A 14,810-nucleotide genomic window follows, 5' to 3' on the forward strand; every position below is an offset into this window, starting at 1 on the left:
ATATACTTGCATTATTCGTTTATTCATATTCAGGTTGTTTTCACAGACAATCTAAACATGGTAATATTTGCTCAAGTTGTTCATTTTTTTTTTTTTGGAGAGAAAATAGGAAATTTTTTAATGTCAGACTTTTTATCTGAACAAAACTCATTTATATTTCACCCTATGTCAGTGTGACAGGGTGACAAAAGAATTCACACATGAGGACAACGATGGAGCCTTCCTTCTCCACAGTGTCAACTTGAGCCTAAAAGGTTCTGGAAGATTCTGAGACAGATTTTAATTTTGAATACACCCTCCTAAAAAGCGAGGTATAAAACTATCTTCGGTTTCTAACTTGCAAACGTGTTGACACTATCAATGCATGTATTTAACTGGTGCATAAAAGCCTTTTTCCTCAAAAGGCTGGTATTTTACTAAAATTGTCACTTTTAAAAGAAAGTTTATGGCTAAAATGCTTGTGGTTGTTTTCAGCAGGAGTGTGACTGTGCAGGGTCCCTTCACTGGAGAGCTGGGTCTTCACGCCAGTGGCTTCACAGCGTATTTCTTCTGGTGATTCAACAGTGAGCTCTTGGGAGGATCAGCTTTTTATTTTTACAGGACTGTCTTGCTTGATGTTAGAGCCCACTCTGGAGTTCACTGACCTGGGCAAACTGCCTTCTAAGAACTGCAGTTCTTGAGTCCAACCTCCTGGAAAAGGGCAGTATAAAACTCTGGCTCCAACTGCTTATTCCGATACTTGTTGACAATGTCAGTGATTTTCTGTTTCCGACGGACATGAGGTGGACTGTAGGAATCACTCTCCAGTCTCTTTCTTCTACAAATGTTTATTACTGTCTGCCTCACCAGAAAGCCCAGTGCTCGCCGGCTGACTATCATCCCATCAACCAGAGGTATGACCATGTTAAATTTTCCAGTGGCTCCTTGGATTTTTATCCGGAACAATCCAGTGTTTAAAGGATGAATGAAGATTACTGGGACTTCTTTTTCAAGAGTTGTAGATCTCAGAGAAGTGCTACTATTTGCAGTAGTTTCCACACCAGTGCTGATCTCTGTCATCAGATCTGAGAGCGGAAAGTTTTCTATATCATCATAGCGTTCCACCCAGACTACAGACACTCTTGTCTCAGGTCCGAGGGGGGGCACAGGGCGACCCTGAGGCACCTTCTTCATTCTGGAACTGGGACTGAGCCTCTGTGAGGAATTAAGACTGTCTGTGTGATTGGGGACCAACTCAAGCGTCAGGGGTGGCTGCTTCAGAATTCCCGGCATAAGATCCATATTTGAGTCACTATCTTGGTCTGAGATGTTACTTTCCAATGAATCAGTCAATGACTCCACAGGAGAAGGAACCACAAAAGCTATTTCCGTTAGGGCATCAGCATAATACAGCACCTTCTTCTGCCCATTGAAAATGCTAGCCCCAACGTCTTCAGAGGAAGTTACTTCATCTTGTTCAGACCCTTCACCATCATCACAACTATTAATTGACCAACTGGTGGACACATGTCCCGTCCAACCGGGGTGTCTCCCCACATCTACTGACCAGCCCAGGGAGAGCAAAAATTCTAGGAAATGTGGCTGAACATTTCTGGAAGACTCCACATTCTTTAAAATCTCTTGGTTTGTTTTCTGACCTGGTTTCATATAGAAAATAAAAACTGTGTCAAAAGGCCGGCATGGCAAGAGATCCAGATACCCAATGTCATCAAAAAACCCAGGTATGGTAGAATCGAGTGCAATAAGGTGAGGAGGTAGACGACTATTTGCAGGTTCCTTCAATGCCTCTAAGGACAAAAATCCAAAGTGAGAAAGGAAAAGGCGGGCTGTCTGGAATTCCTGGGCAGGAGGTGGGGGCTTACAGTCCGTAACAGGGTCAGGGAAGCTTCGCTTCTGCAATTCTCCCTCGCTCTGCTGTTCCAGGTGCATCTCGTAAGCGATCTGTTGTGCCATACCACTTCTTAACTTTTCATGCCTCTCTTCTAATTCTTCAGTGACAATTTCATGTAAATCTGGAATGCTCAAGTCTGCTTTTACAAAAGGGATCTTGTCCACCTCTTCAGGAAATGGCCGATGTTTCACAGAATATTTAAATCCAACATCATTTTTAGGAACTGGGCGAGGTTCAGGCACAAAGAGCTTCTGGTTTGCTTTTGCTCCTCTGGGTAAAAGGCAAAGCTGCTGAGCCCACGCGAGTCTTCCAGACATTCCCCGGACCAGCACAGTGACAGAGGGGAAAAAGTCATTCTGCTCGTTTCCAAGCGGCTGCTCCAGCATTGCCAGGATGACACTGTTATCCAAAACAAAGTACCGGAAACTATGCTTGTTTATGGTTGGCAGCCTGGAGTATTTGATCAGAGTGGTCTCATTCACCAGGCTACAAGGAGAGGCAGGACCGCTGGGGGAAGGAAATGCGCCAAGCAACTGCATGATACATGTTAACGTGGCTTCTGCGGCGTCCTTTACCCTCATGGACGCAGGGTTCGGCTCCTTGTCGCCTTTGTACTTGACTTCTTGCTCGCTGTTCTTGGATTTGCTTCCTGAGATACCCAGTTCTACAATCTCTAGGACTTCCTTAAGGCAATCCTTTTCATCCAGCATATCAGGGTGCTCTGTCAGCCAGACACAGAGACACTGAAATGCTGCCACTATCATGGAGTGCAGATCCCGGGAGTGAAGAGGAGCTGGCCGACTGCACTGGTATACGATATAACTGCACACAGAACTGATGGCACGCTTCCGGTCTCCCAAGTCAACCATCACCTTCACCTTTGCCAGGCCAGAGAGGAGCTCTAGAGCTGCCAAGGATATACTCATATCTTGCCGCCACTGGGAGTTGAGTCGCTGAGTGACGAGATGAATGCTGCGAATCAGGAGCCCAGCAGCTGAATCTGTATTAAGAGCATAATCCCTCAGGAGAGCTTGAGCAGGTCTCTCGCTATCAGGGGTTGTAGGCTCTGTGCTTCCTCCACTTGCTGAACTAATGCCGCTGTTGGTGCGACTGTGACTCTTCAGGTTGTTTTCTCCACCACCCATTTCCATTTGGCAACCAAGGGCTTCTAAAAGTGCAGAATCTTGAACAATATTTAACATTGCCCCTAGTATCATTTGGGTGTTGTTAGGGTCCGTTTCTGTTTGCAAGGCACCTATTAGTATATTCACAAGTCTCAGCTTCAGGGACAGAAAAGTTATAGGTCTATCATAAGAAGAGCTGTCATCATTACTAAACTTTCCTTCTAGGACCACCTCAGATCTGACTGTGCCAAAATGATGAGGGAGGGGCAACAAAGAAAGCAGGATATTAATGGATGATCTTCTCAATTCTGTTGGATTTACATAGCTTTTGAATTTTGAGAGTTCTCTGTCAGGCAAAATGGTTTCAAGAGCTGAAATAAAGTAAGGAACCACAACATCAATCCCTTTCAAGTCACAGCAGAACAAAGGAGGGGAGTTTAGAATAACGCTGGCCAAGACAGGATGGCATACATAATCATTTATCTGCAAACCTTGAATTAAAAGCATGTAAAATCTGGATAAATAAGCTGGCAGAATCTCTTCTCCAGTCTTCTTGCTACAAAAAATTCTACATAATGTCCCACAAGCCTCAGCTCTTCCTGCTTCATAGTTATCAGGAAATTCACTTGCATCAAACACAGGATTGGAAACCATGGTGTCTGTTGACATTTGGGAACCCTTCCGTCGAAACTCCATGCTAGCTTGTGTTGCAATGGCAGTCATGCTGCTGTCTCTGTTTATTCCATTATGGAGTTTACAATGAACAAATGCTGCGTCAAATAACCACGATCCAAAGAGATTCAAGATGCTGTTAACCTTTGGTCTTCGAGGGGCAGGCAGAGGCCTGGGTTCTGAACTAGTCTGATTTGGACTTGACAGAGGAGAAGTGGAGGATGCCTGGTGCTGGACTTTAGAGGTGTGAGCAGTAGTAACTGTACTTGTCTTCATTGTGGCCTTGTTCACAGTAACAGCCCGGTGCCTCCGGTTATGTGGTGGTGTGGTGTTCACAGCAGCACTCTGGGGCATACTTAATCTATTCACGGGTGTTGGGGGAGCACTGTCTGATCGAGGTCGAGAAATGCCTAAGAATGCATCCACCAAACAGCTGATTCCACGCATGGCACGGAAGAATATCTGAGGCAGATGTTTAAGGCAGGGATACTGGCTGAGCTCCTGTGGCATCCCGCTCACATTCAAGAACTGTTCCTGAAACTTGGGGGTTGAGCTTATAACGGCTGGGTTACTCAAATCCACAGGATTACTTAGCATGTGTAAAAATCGAAACCATGTTTGTGCAATACACTCATTGTCCATTTCTGGAGGGATCAGGTTGGCATCTTCATCGGGAACTTTAAATGGAGGAAATGAAGGACCGTATGTAAAGCGGAGCAATTACTGAATAAGGTCACTCCTTCTTGAACTCTGGATGGTCAACTCAGTTGTTTTGGCTCAAAAGTCACCTGCAGTCTGGACTGTTTCTGTGGATTGAAGTCTATATGCAGATGAGGGCAGGCGCAAGATAAGGCAAGGCCTGTGATTCGGCAGTGACAAAGTAAGGCAGGCACAGGGTTTTGGAGAGGGGAGAGAGGGGAAGAGAGTGAGAGAGGGGAAGACCGAGAGGGAGGAAGAGAGAGAGGGGAAAAGAGAAAGAGAAAAGAGAGAGAGAGAGAGAGAGAGAGAGAGAGAGAGAGAGAGAGAGAGAGAGAGAGAGAAGAAGGAGGAGGAGGAGGAGGAGGAGGAGGAGGAAGAGGAGGAGGAGAGGAGGAAGAAGTTGTTCATTTTTTAAAGAACAGCAGCTAGTATCCAACTATATATTTCAATTCACACGTTCTTTCATTTGAAAAGTATACATCATTATAAACATATACATTGCAATTATCATGGAGAGTACAATTGCTGTAGTGAATTTGTAAAATTAGGATTGTAAATGGATAAATAATGCGTGTATTCAATTTTGATTAGAACCTTGAGGCATGCAAGGACATTTAAACATGTTGAAGGAGATAACTCTGTACTCTTTCCAAAATTTTAGTGTTAGGCTAAGCAATCAGATTAAGGGAAGTGGAAGAGTAAAAATGTTCTGGATCGACTGGACAGTGAGGATCTCTTATCAGATTTAATCTGAACTTCATATAGAAAAGATCTCCAAAGATATGAAAAATTGTACTACTAGGTGTAGTATTTCACACAGACCACTACTTCCACTGGGAGCTTTCTTTCCTACAAAATAATGCTCCTTGTAACATCCTATTTCTATTTCTCTCTAATCAACTCAGTTTATCTAAGGCTTTAAAACATCCCCTGTGTATCTGTACACTATGAAGCAGTAGCATATTGCAAACAATATACAGCTGTAATTCATCTATCTTTTGCACTTTGAGCAATAGAATGGGGCCCCATAAGAGTAAATAAATATATATGAAAAGAAAATTCTGAGGTACAATTTATTTTTGAATAAGATTATTTTATTTATTTTAAATACATGATTTTGTTCTGGATTGTACACATACTGTTCATGTTTTTCAAATCAAATATTCCATCATGTTACTTTCTTTTTAAAACAAATTGTAAAATGTTCCAATTTTAAGTTATTGATCTGCTTGGAATTGAGTTTTGCATAGGTAATAAATATGGATCAATTTGCGTTCTTCTACCTTCAGACATTATGTAAAGCCAGGTCCATTTCTTGAAGATGCTTTCTTATTTTGATTGTAGTTACATGACTACTTTATCAAAAGTAATGTATCATAGGTTTCTGGATTTGTATATGGTATTTTGAGTCAATTCACTGGATTAATGTTTCTGTTTTCCTAAGAAGACCATATATTTTTATTTATATAGTTTTGTAGAAGAGCTTGAATTCAGGATGGTGATACACATACTTGTTCTCTTGTAATAAAATGTTTTAGATATCCTGCACTGTATGTTTTCCCGTGTAAATTTGAGTAATTTTCTATTAAGGAGAGAAAACAATTTTGTTGAAATAGTGTTGGAGATTATGTTTAATCTGAAGATTGCTTTTGGTAATTGCTTTTGATGTGCTGTAACTGTTTACACCACAAATGGTCTGCAGAACCCATTACAGATGGTGGGAAGCCACAATGCGATACTGGGAATTGAGCTCATGACCCTGCAAAAGCTATCAATGCTCTTAACTGTTGACCCATCTCTCCAGTCCTACCTACTGACATGTTTTAGGTAACCTTGTGTCCAGCCATGTTTTTGAAGATGATTTTACTATTTTTCTTGCTCCTGTTTTTGTTGATATCCAGCTTTAATCTATAGGAGTCTGATAGATCCTTGGAGTCTTTTAATTTTTACTGTTTTTCTTGCTTTCTTGGGTGTCTTTTATTCTGTTTGTGATGTTTGCAGCTATAGTTTCTGTTCACAAATCTACATTTTCCATTTTCAGTGCTCTCTTAGTTTGTGAGATTTTTTTGTTTTTGCTTATATTTCTATTTTCAGGTTCTGAACAATTTCCTTTGGCTTGTTTATTGTTGGTTTGGTACCATATACCCAGCACATATGTATCAGAGGATTGCCTTTCTGTGGAAAAGAATATGTGTAGTCCTTTAGAGACTTGAAGCCCCATGGTGGGGGGATACCCTAAAGGAAGAATCTTCTCAGAGGCAAATGGAAGGGAACATGGTGAAAAGCACGGAGAGGGAGGACTGGGACAGGGGAAGAATTTGGAAGGTAAATAAAAAATTAATAAAAATTAAAAAGATAACTTTCCCCACACTTTTATTTGAGCTAGTATTTAATTTTGTATTGAGGTATGGTTTTGTAGATAGTAGAAGGATGGGTGCTGTTTTCACATCCATTATGTAAGTCTGGCTTTTTATTGGAGGAGTTAAATTCATTGATATTGAGAGATAGTAGCGATAAATGATTGATAATTGCACTAATTTTGTTGTTATTGTTGTTGTTGTTGGTGGTGTTAGTAGCATATAACAGTAGTCACAGTAATATGGGTAGTAGTAGTAGTAGTAGTAGAAGTAGTAGTGTGAGTGTGTGTGTGTGTGTGTGTGTGTGTGTGTGTGTGTGTGTGTATGTGTTTCCATTCCTTTGATACTGCTTATGTGAATTTTTTATTTCCTGCTTATTCATAGGTATAGGTATTCTCCTTGGTTGGAATTTTTTCTTATTATAGGGCTAGAATTTTGTGAGATATCGAGTAAATTTTACTGTATCATAAAATATCTGGTTTTATCCATCTTAGATGATAGAAATTTTGCTACTTTTTGCAGTATTTGCTGGTACCTACAATTTCTTAGAATCTGCAGGGTATCTGTCTAGTCCCTTCTGGCTTTTAGATTTTCTGCTGAGAAGACTGAGGTAATTTTAACTAGGTCTCCTTTATGTTACTTACCATATACTATTGTTTATTTTATTATTTTTCTTTGTTCTATATGTTTCATATTTTTGATTAATATATGGTATTGGGACTTTATTTTCTGGTCCACCCTATATGATATTTTCTAATATTCCTGTAAGTTTATAAGCATATCCTTTTTAGATTAGGAAAATTTTTTCTAAGGTTTTGTTAAATATATTTTCTTGGTTTGTTGGCTGGAATCCTCTTTTTCCTAGTATTATTGAACTTATTGAGTCTTTTTATATTAGATCAGATTTTTCTGGATGATTTATGTCAGGAAGTTTTCCGATTTAACATTTTCTTTTTGTCATGAATCTACTTTTTTCTATTGTATGTTTAATCCCTGAGATACTTCCTTAAGTCTCTTTTATTCTGTTTGTGATGTTTGCAGCTATAGTCTCTGTTCACATATCTACATATTCCATTTCAGTGCTCTCTTAGTTTGTGAGGCTTTTTTGTTGTTGTTGTTTTGTTTTGTGTTTGCTTATATTTCTATTTTCAGGTTCTGAATAATTTCCTTTGGCTTGTTTATTATTTGTTTGTTTGGTTGTTTTTGGTCTCCTTGGAATTCTCTAAGAAATTTATTTATTTTCTCAAAATTTTATGTTCCCCATTTTCTCAATTTCCTTAATGTATTTTTCTTTTAAACATTCTCTTGAATACATCTATTTTTTTCATACAATTGCTTTAAGATAATTTTCTCATGCTTCACCTATGTTGGAATGACAGGTCTTGCTGTCATATGATTCCTGTGCTAAGATGTTGCCATATTGCAATGGCTGTTGTCGATTGTGTTATTATACTGTCGTTTAGACATTTTTACTTGAGATGATTGTAGATTTAAATACTGACTTCTGAGTTGTTGTCTGTTGTTGTTGTTGTTGTTGTTGTATGACTTTTTGTTCCTTTTATTTTCTTTCCTCATTTGTCTTCTGGACTTATGGCCTGAAGTTTTGATGGTAATCATGATGTTTGATACTTTAGGGAATCTATGTACAGTTAGGGGCAAGAAGTCTGGTGATGATCTTGACCTTTTGTAAAGCAGGACTTCCCTGCCTGAGTAGGGTTACTTTGGAAACTTTAATAGTGAAAGGGAGGGGGGATTGTGTGGAACGATTGAGTGGAGGAAGCATGCCATTCCGGTGGTGATGTGGTCTCTCATCAATCCTGATGTCCCTGCTTGAATTCTCTTATCAGTTTCTTTGAGTTTCTTATTCTGTCTTTATTTTTCAAACTGCACCAATTCTTCTGGCTGGAAAAAGTTCAGATGGGCAGTTGTTGTTCATTGGAGTGGAATCAGGGGCATGACAACAGTGACAGCAATGTGGCAGGCAAGGTTGGGTCAGTGGAATTGGTAACTGCAAAAGGAATCTAGACTTAGGGGGTGTTCCATGTCAGTCATCTGTACTTTTGACTGGCACTAATTGTTCCTGGGCAACGTAAGTCCAGTTTGGAGTTTGAGATGTGTTGTGATCAGCTTTGTGTTTGAGAAAAAGTGTAATATGTCTGGTTAGTTCTGATGGTAAGCAGGCCATTCATGTGTTCCTCAAATTTTCCTATTTTCTTTTATCTTTTTTCTTTTTTCCCAAGATTTCTTTAAGGGCTTTATTTACATCTCCAATTGCTTTATGCTTTCCTGGATATCTCAAGGGATTTTTTTTTTCATTTTGTTCTAAAAAAATCTATAATCTGATAGTTGGTTTTAAGGCCTTTTCCACATGAAATTTAGAAAAATCAATGTTCTCCTATGATAGTTTAGCTCAAATCTAGTGGATACTAATAGTTCTGGATGAGATTGTGTTCTTACACTGATGCCTATCCTTTTGGCTTTGGGGAAATTATATATCTAGCAACTGATTTCTGGGTTTGTTTACATTGGTTATGGATTTTTCCTTGCTTTACTTCCTCTCTGAGTTTTCAGAATATTTTATTTTACACTGTAAGTTCTATTTCCTTGACTTTCTTGAGCAGTGTGTTCTTAGGGAATACCATCTCTTTGAGTCTGAGAAGCAGCGATGGATGGAGCTAGTTGTTACTTATCCCTATTGAATAAGCTTGACGCTCACTGTTTAGGGGTGAGTTTTCTTTTTCTCTTTGCAGATCTCTTCTATTTTTTTCAGGCTCCTCAATTTCTGGTTGACTGTAGGATAGCCTGATTTCCCACAAATACATAACAATTTTCTGTTTAGCCCACTTGTCCTCTTTGAAAACTCCACCCCACACCTGGTTTAAGCTATTATGAAGATTTTATATGTGTGACAAATGTAAATATGAGAAAAAGTTTGAGGATTCCTGGAGTAATTGTACATGTGGTTATCAAGACAACCGCTCCTCCCAGTCTCCATCACTACCGAGAGAAAGGCTGTCCTACAGCCCTCTGTTCCCAAAACCTGCCTGGAGTGAACTGGTCTCCCATGAGTGCTCTCATTCCTAAGCCCACAGGTGAGACTCCACTTTTGTTCCACTAACTGTGCATAGAGGGAACAACCAGGAGTGCACAGGGCACAGCAATGAAGGAGCAACCTGGCAGGGAATCTTTACAGTCTCTACCTGTGCCCAGAGCTAAGAATTCCCCAAAGTCCTCAGGACCCAAAACCTGCTTGGAGAAAGCTAGTCTCCTAGGTGTGTTCTCACACATAAGCCCAAAGATGAGACCCCATTTTTGCTCCAACAACTGCCCAAAAATGGAACCATGAGGAGTGCACAGGACACAGGAATGAAGGAGTCACCACGGAAAGGATACTTCTAGGCTCCATCTGCACCCAGGACAAAGGCTGTGCCACAGTGCTCTGGACATCAATTTTACCTTGAGAGAGCTGGTCTTCCAGGAGTGCTTTCCCTGCTAAGATCACAGACAGGCTGGCCCACAGGAGAAACAAGCTACAGACAGCAAGACCAACTAACATCAGAGATAACGAGAAGGTGACAGGCAGAAACAAGAACCTAAGCAACAGAAACCAAAAGTACTTGGCATTCTCAGAACCGAGTTCCCCCACCACAGAAAGTTGTGGATGCCCCAACACACCAGAAAACCATTAAAATGACATCTCATAATGATGATAGAAGATTTTAAGAAGGACATAAGTAACTCCCTTAAAGAAATACAGAAGAACTCAAATAATCAAGTAGAAACCCTTAAAGAAGAAACACAAAAATCCTCAAATAGTTGCAGGAAAACACAACCAACTCGGGGAAGGAATTGAACAAAATAATTTACAATCTAAAAATGGAAATAGAAACAATAGAGAAATAATAAAGAGAAACCACTCTGTAGAAAGAAAAACTAAATAAAAGATTAGGATTCATAGATGCAAGCATCACCGACAGAATACAAGAGATTGAAAAGAAAAATTTATGAACAAAATATACCATGGAAAATATTGACACAAGAGTCAAAGAAAATGCACAATGCAAGAAGCTCCTTACCCAAAACATCCACGAATTCCAGAACACAAAGATAACACCAAAGCTAAGGATAAGAGAGCAAATATTGCTAAAGAGCCAGTCAATATCTTCAACAAAATTATAAAAGAAAACACCCCTAGCCTAAAAAGGTTGTTCCCATTTCTCCTAACTTCAGCCCTGGACAACGTCTTTATAAACTTCATTTGTGCACGACTGCCTTTCCTTTGGCCTTGGTGTGCACAATTATTCTATTACATCTGAATTTCCTACTTCTTTCTTGTTCTTCTCTGGTGAATTCTGTGAAACTAGATGTTCCTTGATGTAATGATTCTTAAACAATTAGAAATTGAGGCATAGGGGCACAGCACAGCACAGCCCTAATGGCCCAGGTGCATGCTGTGTGTCCTCATCTTGTAAACAATGTAATAACTGCACAATAGTAGTTCCACATTAATGCTTGACTTGCAAAGAAACTTTACAGAAATTATTAGAAAATGAATTAGAGCCAACATTGGGATCTTAAGAAAGGAAAAAGTTACTGAAGTTAGGAAATAAGTTTTGCACAACATTTGAGAGTGGTTCCTGGTTAAGGAAGTATAGAATTTATAAAATTATATACTAATAAAACTAAGTCAAAATACTAGGACCCTTACAAGAGTCATTGTATGCAAGGAGCAAAAAGCTAGCAGAACTATTGCGTTAAGGGTTAATTTGATTCTTTCTGGCCACAGTCTGGAAGCTTTGCCCATGTCATTTATCATTAGAGCTTCACAAGGAAAATGCAAGTAGCTGACCTCAGAGCTCTGAGCTCTGAAGTATAATAAGTCAAAAGTTAAAGTTGCAATAATGATAAGTTTGCAATTATTATTATTTTGGCCACAGGTCTGGCAATGGGGGAAGCTGGAAACTTTGAGGAAAAAATGTAATTCTTAATTCTTTGTGGGATGTGGTTATTCGTTTGAATTTGATTTGGCAATGATTATACAATGCCTTTTTTCTACCTGCTTTTGGGTTATCAATAAAAGACTGGGGCAAGAGAAATGCAAGAGAGCAAAGGAGAGAGTGTATGAGGGAGTGAATAATGAGAGCTTGTGTGAGAGCGAATGATAGAGCAAGTCTGAGAGCAAATGTGAGAGCGAGTGAGAGAGCATGAGAAGAGCATGGGAAGAGTGAATGGAGAGAGAATGTGAGGTGTGTATGAAGATAGTGTGTGAGTGAAAGGAGAGTGCATGTGGTGTGTGTGAGAATGAAAGGGTAATGAACGGAGGTGTGCATGAGTGTGGGAGTTCGAGAAAAGAAAAGTGCAGTAGAAAAAAACAGAGTGCACCGGACACGTTCGTTATCTTATTACTTTCTGCTCTTTGACGCTGCCGAGGAAGCATCGCTGAACGCTCTGATCACCCTGCTGTCATGTCTAAGTCAGAGTCTCCCAAGGAGCCAGAACAGCTGCGGAACCTCTTCACTGGAGGGCTGAGTTTCAAAACAACCGACGAGAGTCCGAGGAGTCATTTTGAGCAATGGGGAACACTTACCGACTGTGTGGTAATGAGAGATCCAAACACCAAGAGATCCAGAGGCTTTGGGTTTATCACATACGCCACTGTGGAGGACGTGGATGCTGCCATGAATGCAAGACCACACAAGGTGGGTGGAAGAGCTGTGGAACCTAAGAGAGCTGTGCCAAGAGAAGATTCTCAGAGACCAGGTGCCCACTTAACTGTGAAGATCTTTGTTGGCGGTATTTAAGAAGACGGTGAAGACCATCACCTACGAGATTGTTTTGAGCAGTATGGGGAAATTGAAGTGATTGAAATTATGGCTGACAGAGGCAGTGGAAAAAAGATGGGCTTTGCTTTTGTCACCTTTGATGACCATGACTGTGGATAAGATTGTTATTCAGAAATGCCATACTGTGAATGGCCACGACTGTGTAGTAAGAAAGGCTCTGTCGAAACAAGAGATGGCTACTGCTTAGTCCAGCCAGAGAGGTTAAGTGGTTCCGGAAACTTTGGTGGTGGTCGTGGAGGTGGTTTTGGTGGCAATGACAATTTTGGTGGAGGAGGGAACTTCAGTGGTCGTGGTGGCTTTGGTGGCAGCCATGGTGGTGGTGGATATGGTGGCAGTGGGGATGGCTATAATGGATTTGGCAGCGATGGAAGCAATTTTGGAGGTGGTGGAAGCTACAATAATTTTGGCAATTACAACAACCGGTCATCAAATTTTGGACCGATGAAAGGAGAAAACTTTGGAGGCAGGAGCTCTGGCCCTTATGGTGGTGGAGGCCAGTACTTTGCTAAACCACGAAACCAAGGTAGCTATGGAGGTTCCAGCAGCAGCAGTAGCAATGGCAGTGGCAGGAGGTTCTAATTACAGCCAGGAAACCAAGCTTAGCAGGAGAGGAGAGCCAGAGAAGGGAGAGGAAAGCTACAGGTTACGACAGATTTGTGAACTCAGCCAAGCACAGTGGCGGCAGGGCCCAGCTGCTACAAAGAAGACATGTTTTAGACAATACTCAAGTCTAAACAAAAACTCCACGACTGTATCTGTGACTAATTGTATAACAGGTTATTTTAGTTTCTGTTCTGTGGAACGTGTAAAGCATTCCAGCGAAGGGTTTTTCTGTAGACCTTTTTCACCCATGCTGTTGATTGCTGAATGTAAAAGTCTGATCGTGACTCTCAATACATGTGCCTTTAAAAAACAAAAAAATCAGAGTGCACAAGAGAATGCAGAGTATGTGCAGCCTCAAGCTGTGCGCGTGTGCAAGAGAGAGAATTTAAGCCTTGAAATTGCCTGTCAGTTTGCACCCAAGAGTAATCTGTGTATATTTATTATGCGCCTTCCAGATATCCCAGCTTCCAGTTGAGAACTCTTGATTCTGTGTTGAGGCTGGACCACGGTATGACGTAAGATGAAACTCAGCTCCGCCTGATTTTATAGTAACCAATGCTGAAATAAGACTTCTAGAGTCTACCCCACTTCCTTATGTTGTTGCTATATTTAAACAGAGTATTTTGGGATAAAAGTATTCTGAGAACCATTAATGCAGTCTCAATTACACAATTTGAACCCTGAGATTTTTTTTTCTGACATCTTCTTTTTTTTTTTTTTGTCAATTTGTAAAGCTTATTTCATTTGTTTATATTTCAAAAGTTATTCCACTTCCAGGTTTCCCCTCCACAAACTTCCTATCCTTTCCCCCTTCACCCAGCTTCTATGAGGGTGCTCCCCAACACATTCACCCACCCATTCCTGAGAGAGTGCCCTAGCATTTCGCTATGCTGGGTCATCAAGCCTCCACAAAACCAAGTGCCTCCCCACCCATTAGTGACAGACAAGGCAAAAGTCTGCTACATATGCAGAAGGAGCCATGGACCCCTCTTTGTGTACTCTTTGGCTGGTTGTTAAGTCCCTGGGAGATATGGCAGGTCTGGTTGGTTGATATGGTTGATATGGGGATGCAAAGCACTTCAGATCCTTTATTCCTTCCGCTAACTACTTCACTGGGGCCCCTATGCTCAATCTGATGGTGGTTTGCGTGCATTTTCACCTGCATTAGTCCGTCTCTGGCACAGCCACTCATGGGACAGCTATACTAGTTTCCTGTCAGCCACTACCAGCAATAACATCTGACTTTGGTGTCTGCAGATGGGATGAATTCCTAGATGGGGCATCTCTGGGTGGCCTTTCCTTCAGCCTCTGCTGTACTTTTGTCCCTGCATTTCCTTTTGACAGGAGCAATTCTAGATTAAAATTTTTTAATGGGCAGGTGGCCTCATCCCTCAACTGGGGACCGTGTCTATCCCCTTGATATGGTCTCCACAGATTCTGTCTACCCATTGATGGGTATTTTGTCTAATATCATCTCAGTCTGGACCTGGCAAACTCTTGGGTCCCTGGAATCTGGGCCTTTTTAGTGGACAGACCAGTTCCCCATTTCCCAGTTCTATATATCTCAGACGTTCTTCCTAGTCTTCTCCCACAGCATCCATACTTTGGTCTTCCTACTTCT

The 14,810-nt window shown here is 40.9% G+C and overlaps 1 protein-coding gene and 1 pseudogene across 1 annotated transcript; one reads left to right on the top strand and one right to left on the bottom strand.

The window, feature by feature from the left end:
- Positions 1 to 592: 592 nt before the first annotated feature.
- LOC116899407 (ral GTPase-activating protein subunit beta-like) lies at positions 593 to 4,402 on the bottom strand. The gene has a single exon (XM_032901144.1). The coding sequence runs from the start codon at positions 4,327 to 4,329 to the stop codon at positions 661 to 663; it is 3,669 nt and encodes a 1,222-aa protein (XP_032757035.1). The 5' UTR covers positions 4,330 to 4,402; the 3' UTR covers positions 593 to 660.
- Positions 4,403 to 12,208: 7,806 nt separating this feature from the next.
- On the top strand, positions 12,209 to 13,165 carry LOC116898186 (annotated as a pseudogene).
- The last annotated feature ends 1,645 nt before the right edge of the window (positions 13,166 to 14,810 follow it).

This window comes from Rattus rattus, chromosome 4 (assembly GCF_011064425.1).
Source record: "Rattus rattus isolate New Zealand chromosome 4, Rrattus_CSIRO_v1, whole genome shotgun sequence".
Taxonomy (NCBI): domain Eukaryota; kingdom Metazoa; phylum Chordata; class Mammalia; order Rodentia; family Muridae; genus Rattus; species Rattus rattus.

Excerpts from the sequence above, each read along its gene's own strand:
- LOC116899407 (XM_032901144.1), bottom strand. The coding sequence starts at position 4,329 with ATGGACAATGAGTGTATTGCACAAACATGGTTTCGATTTTTACACATG.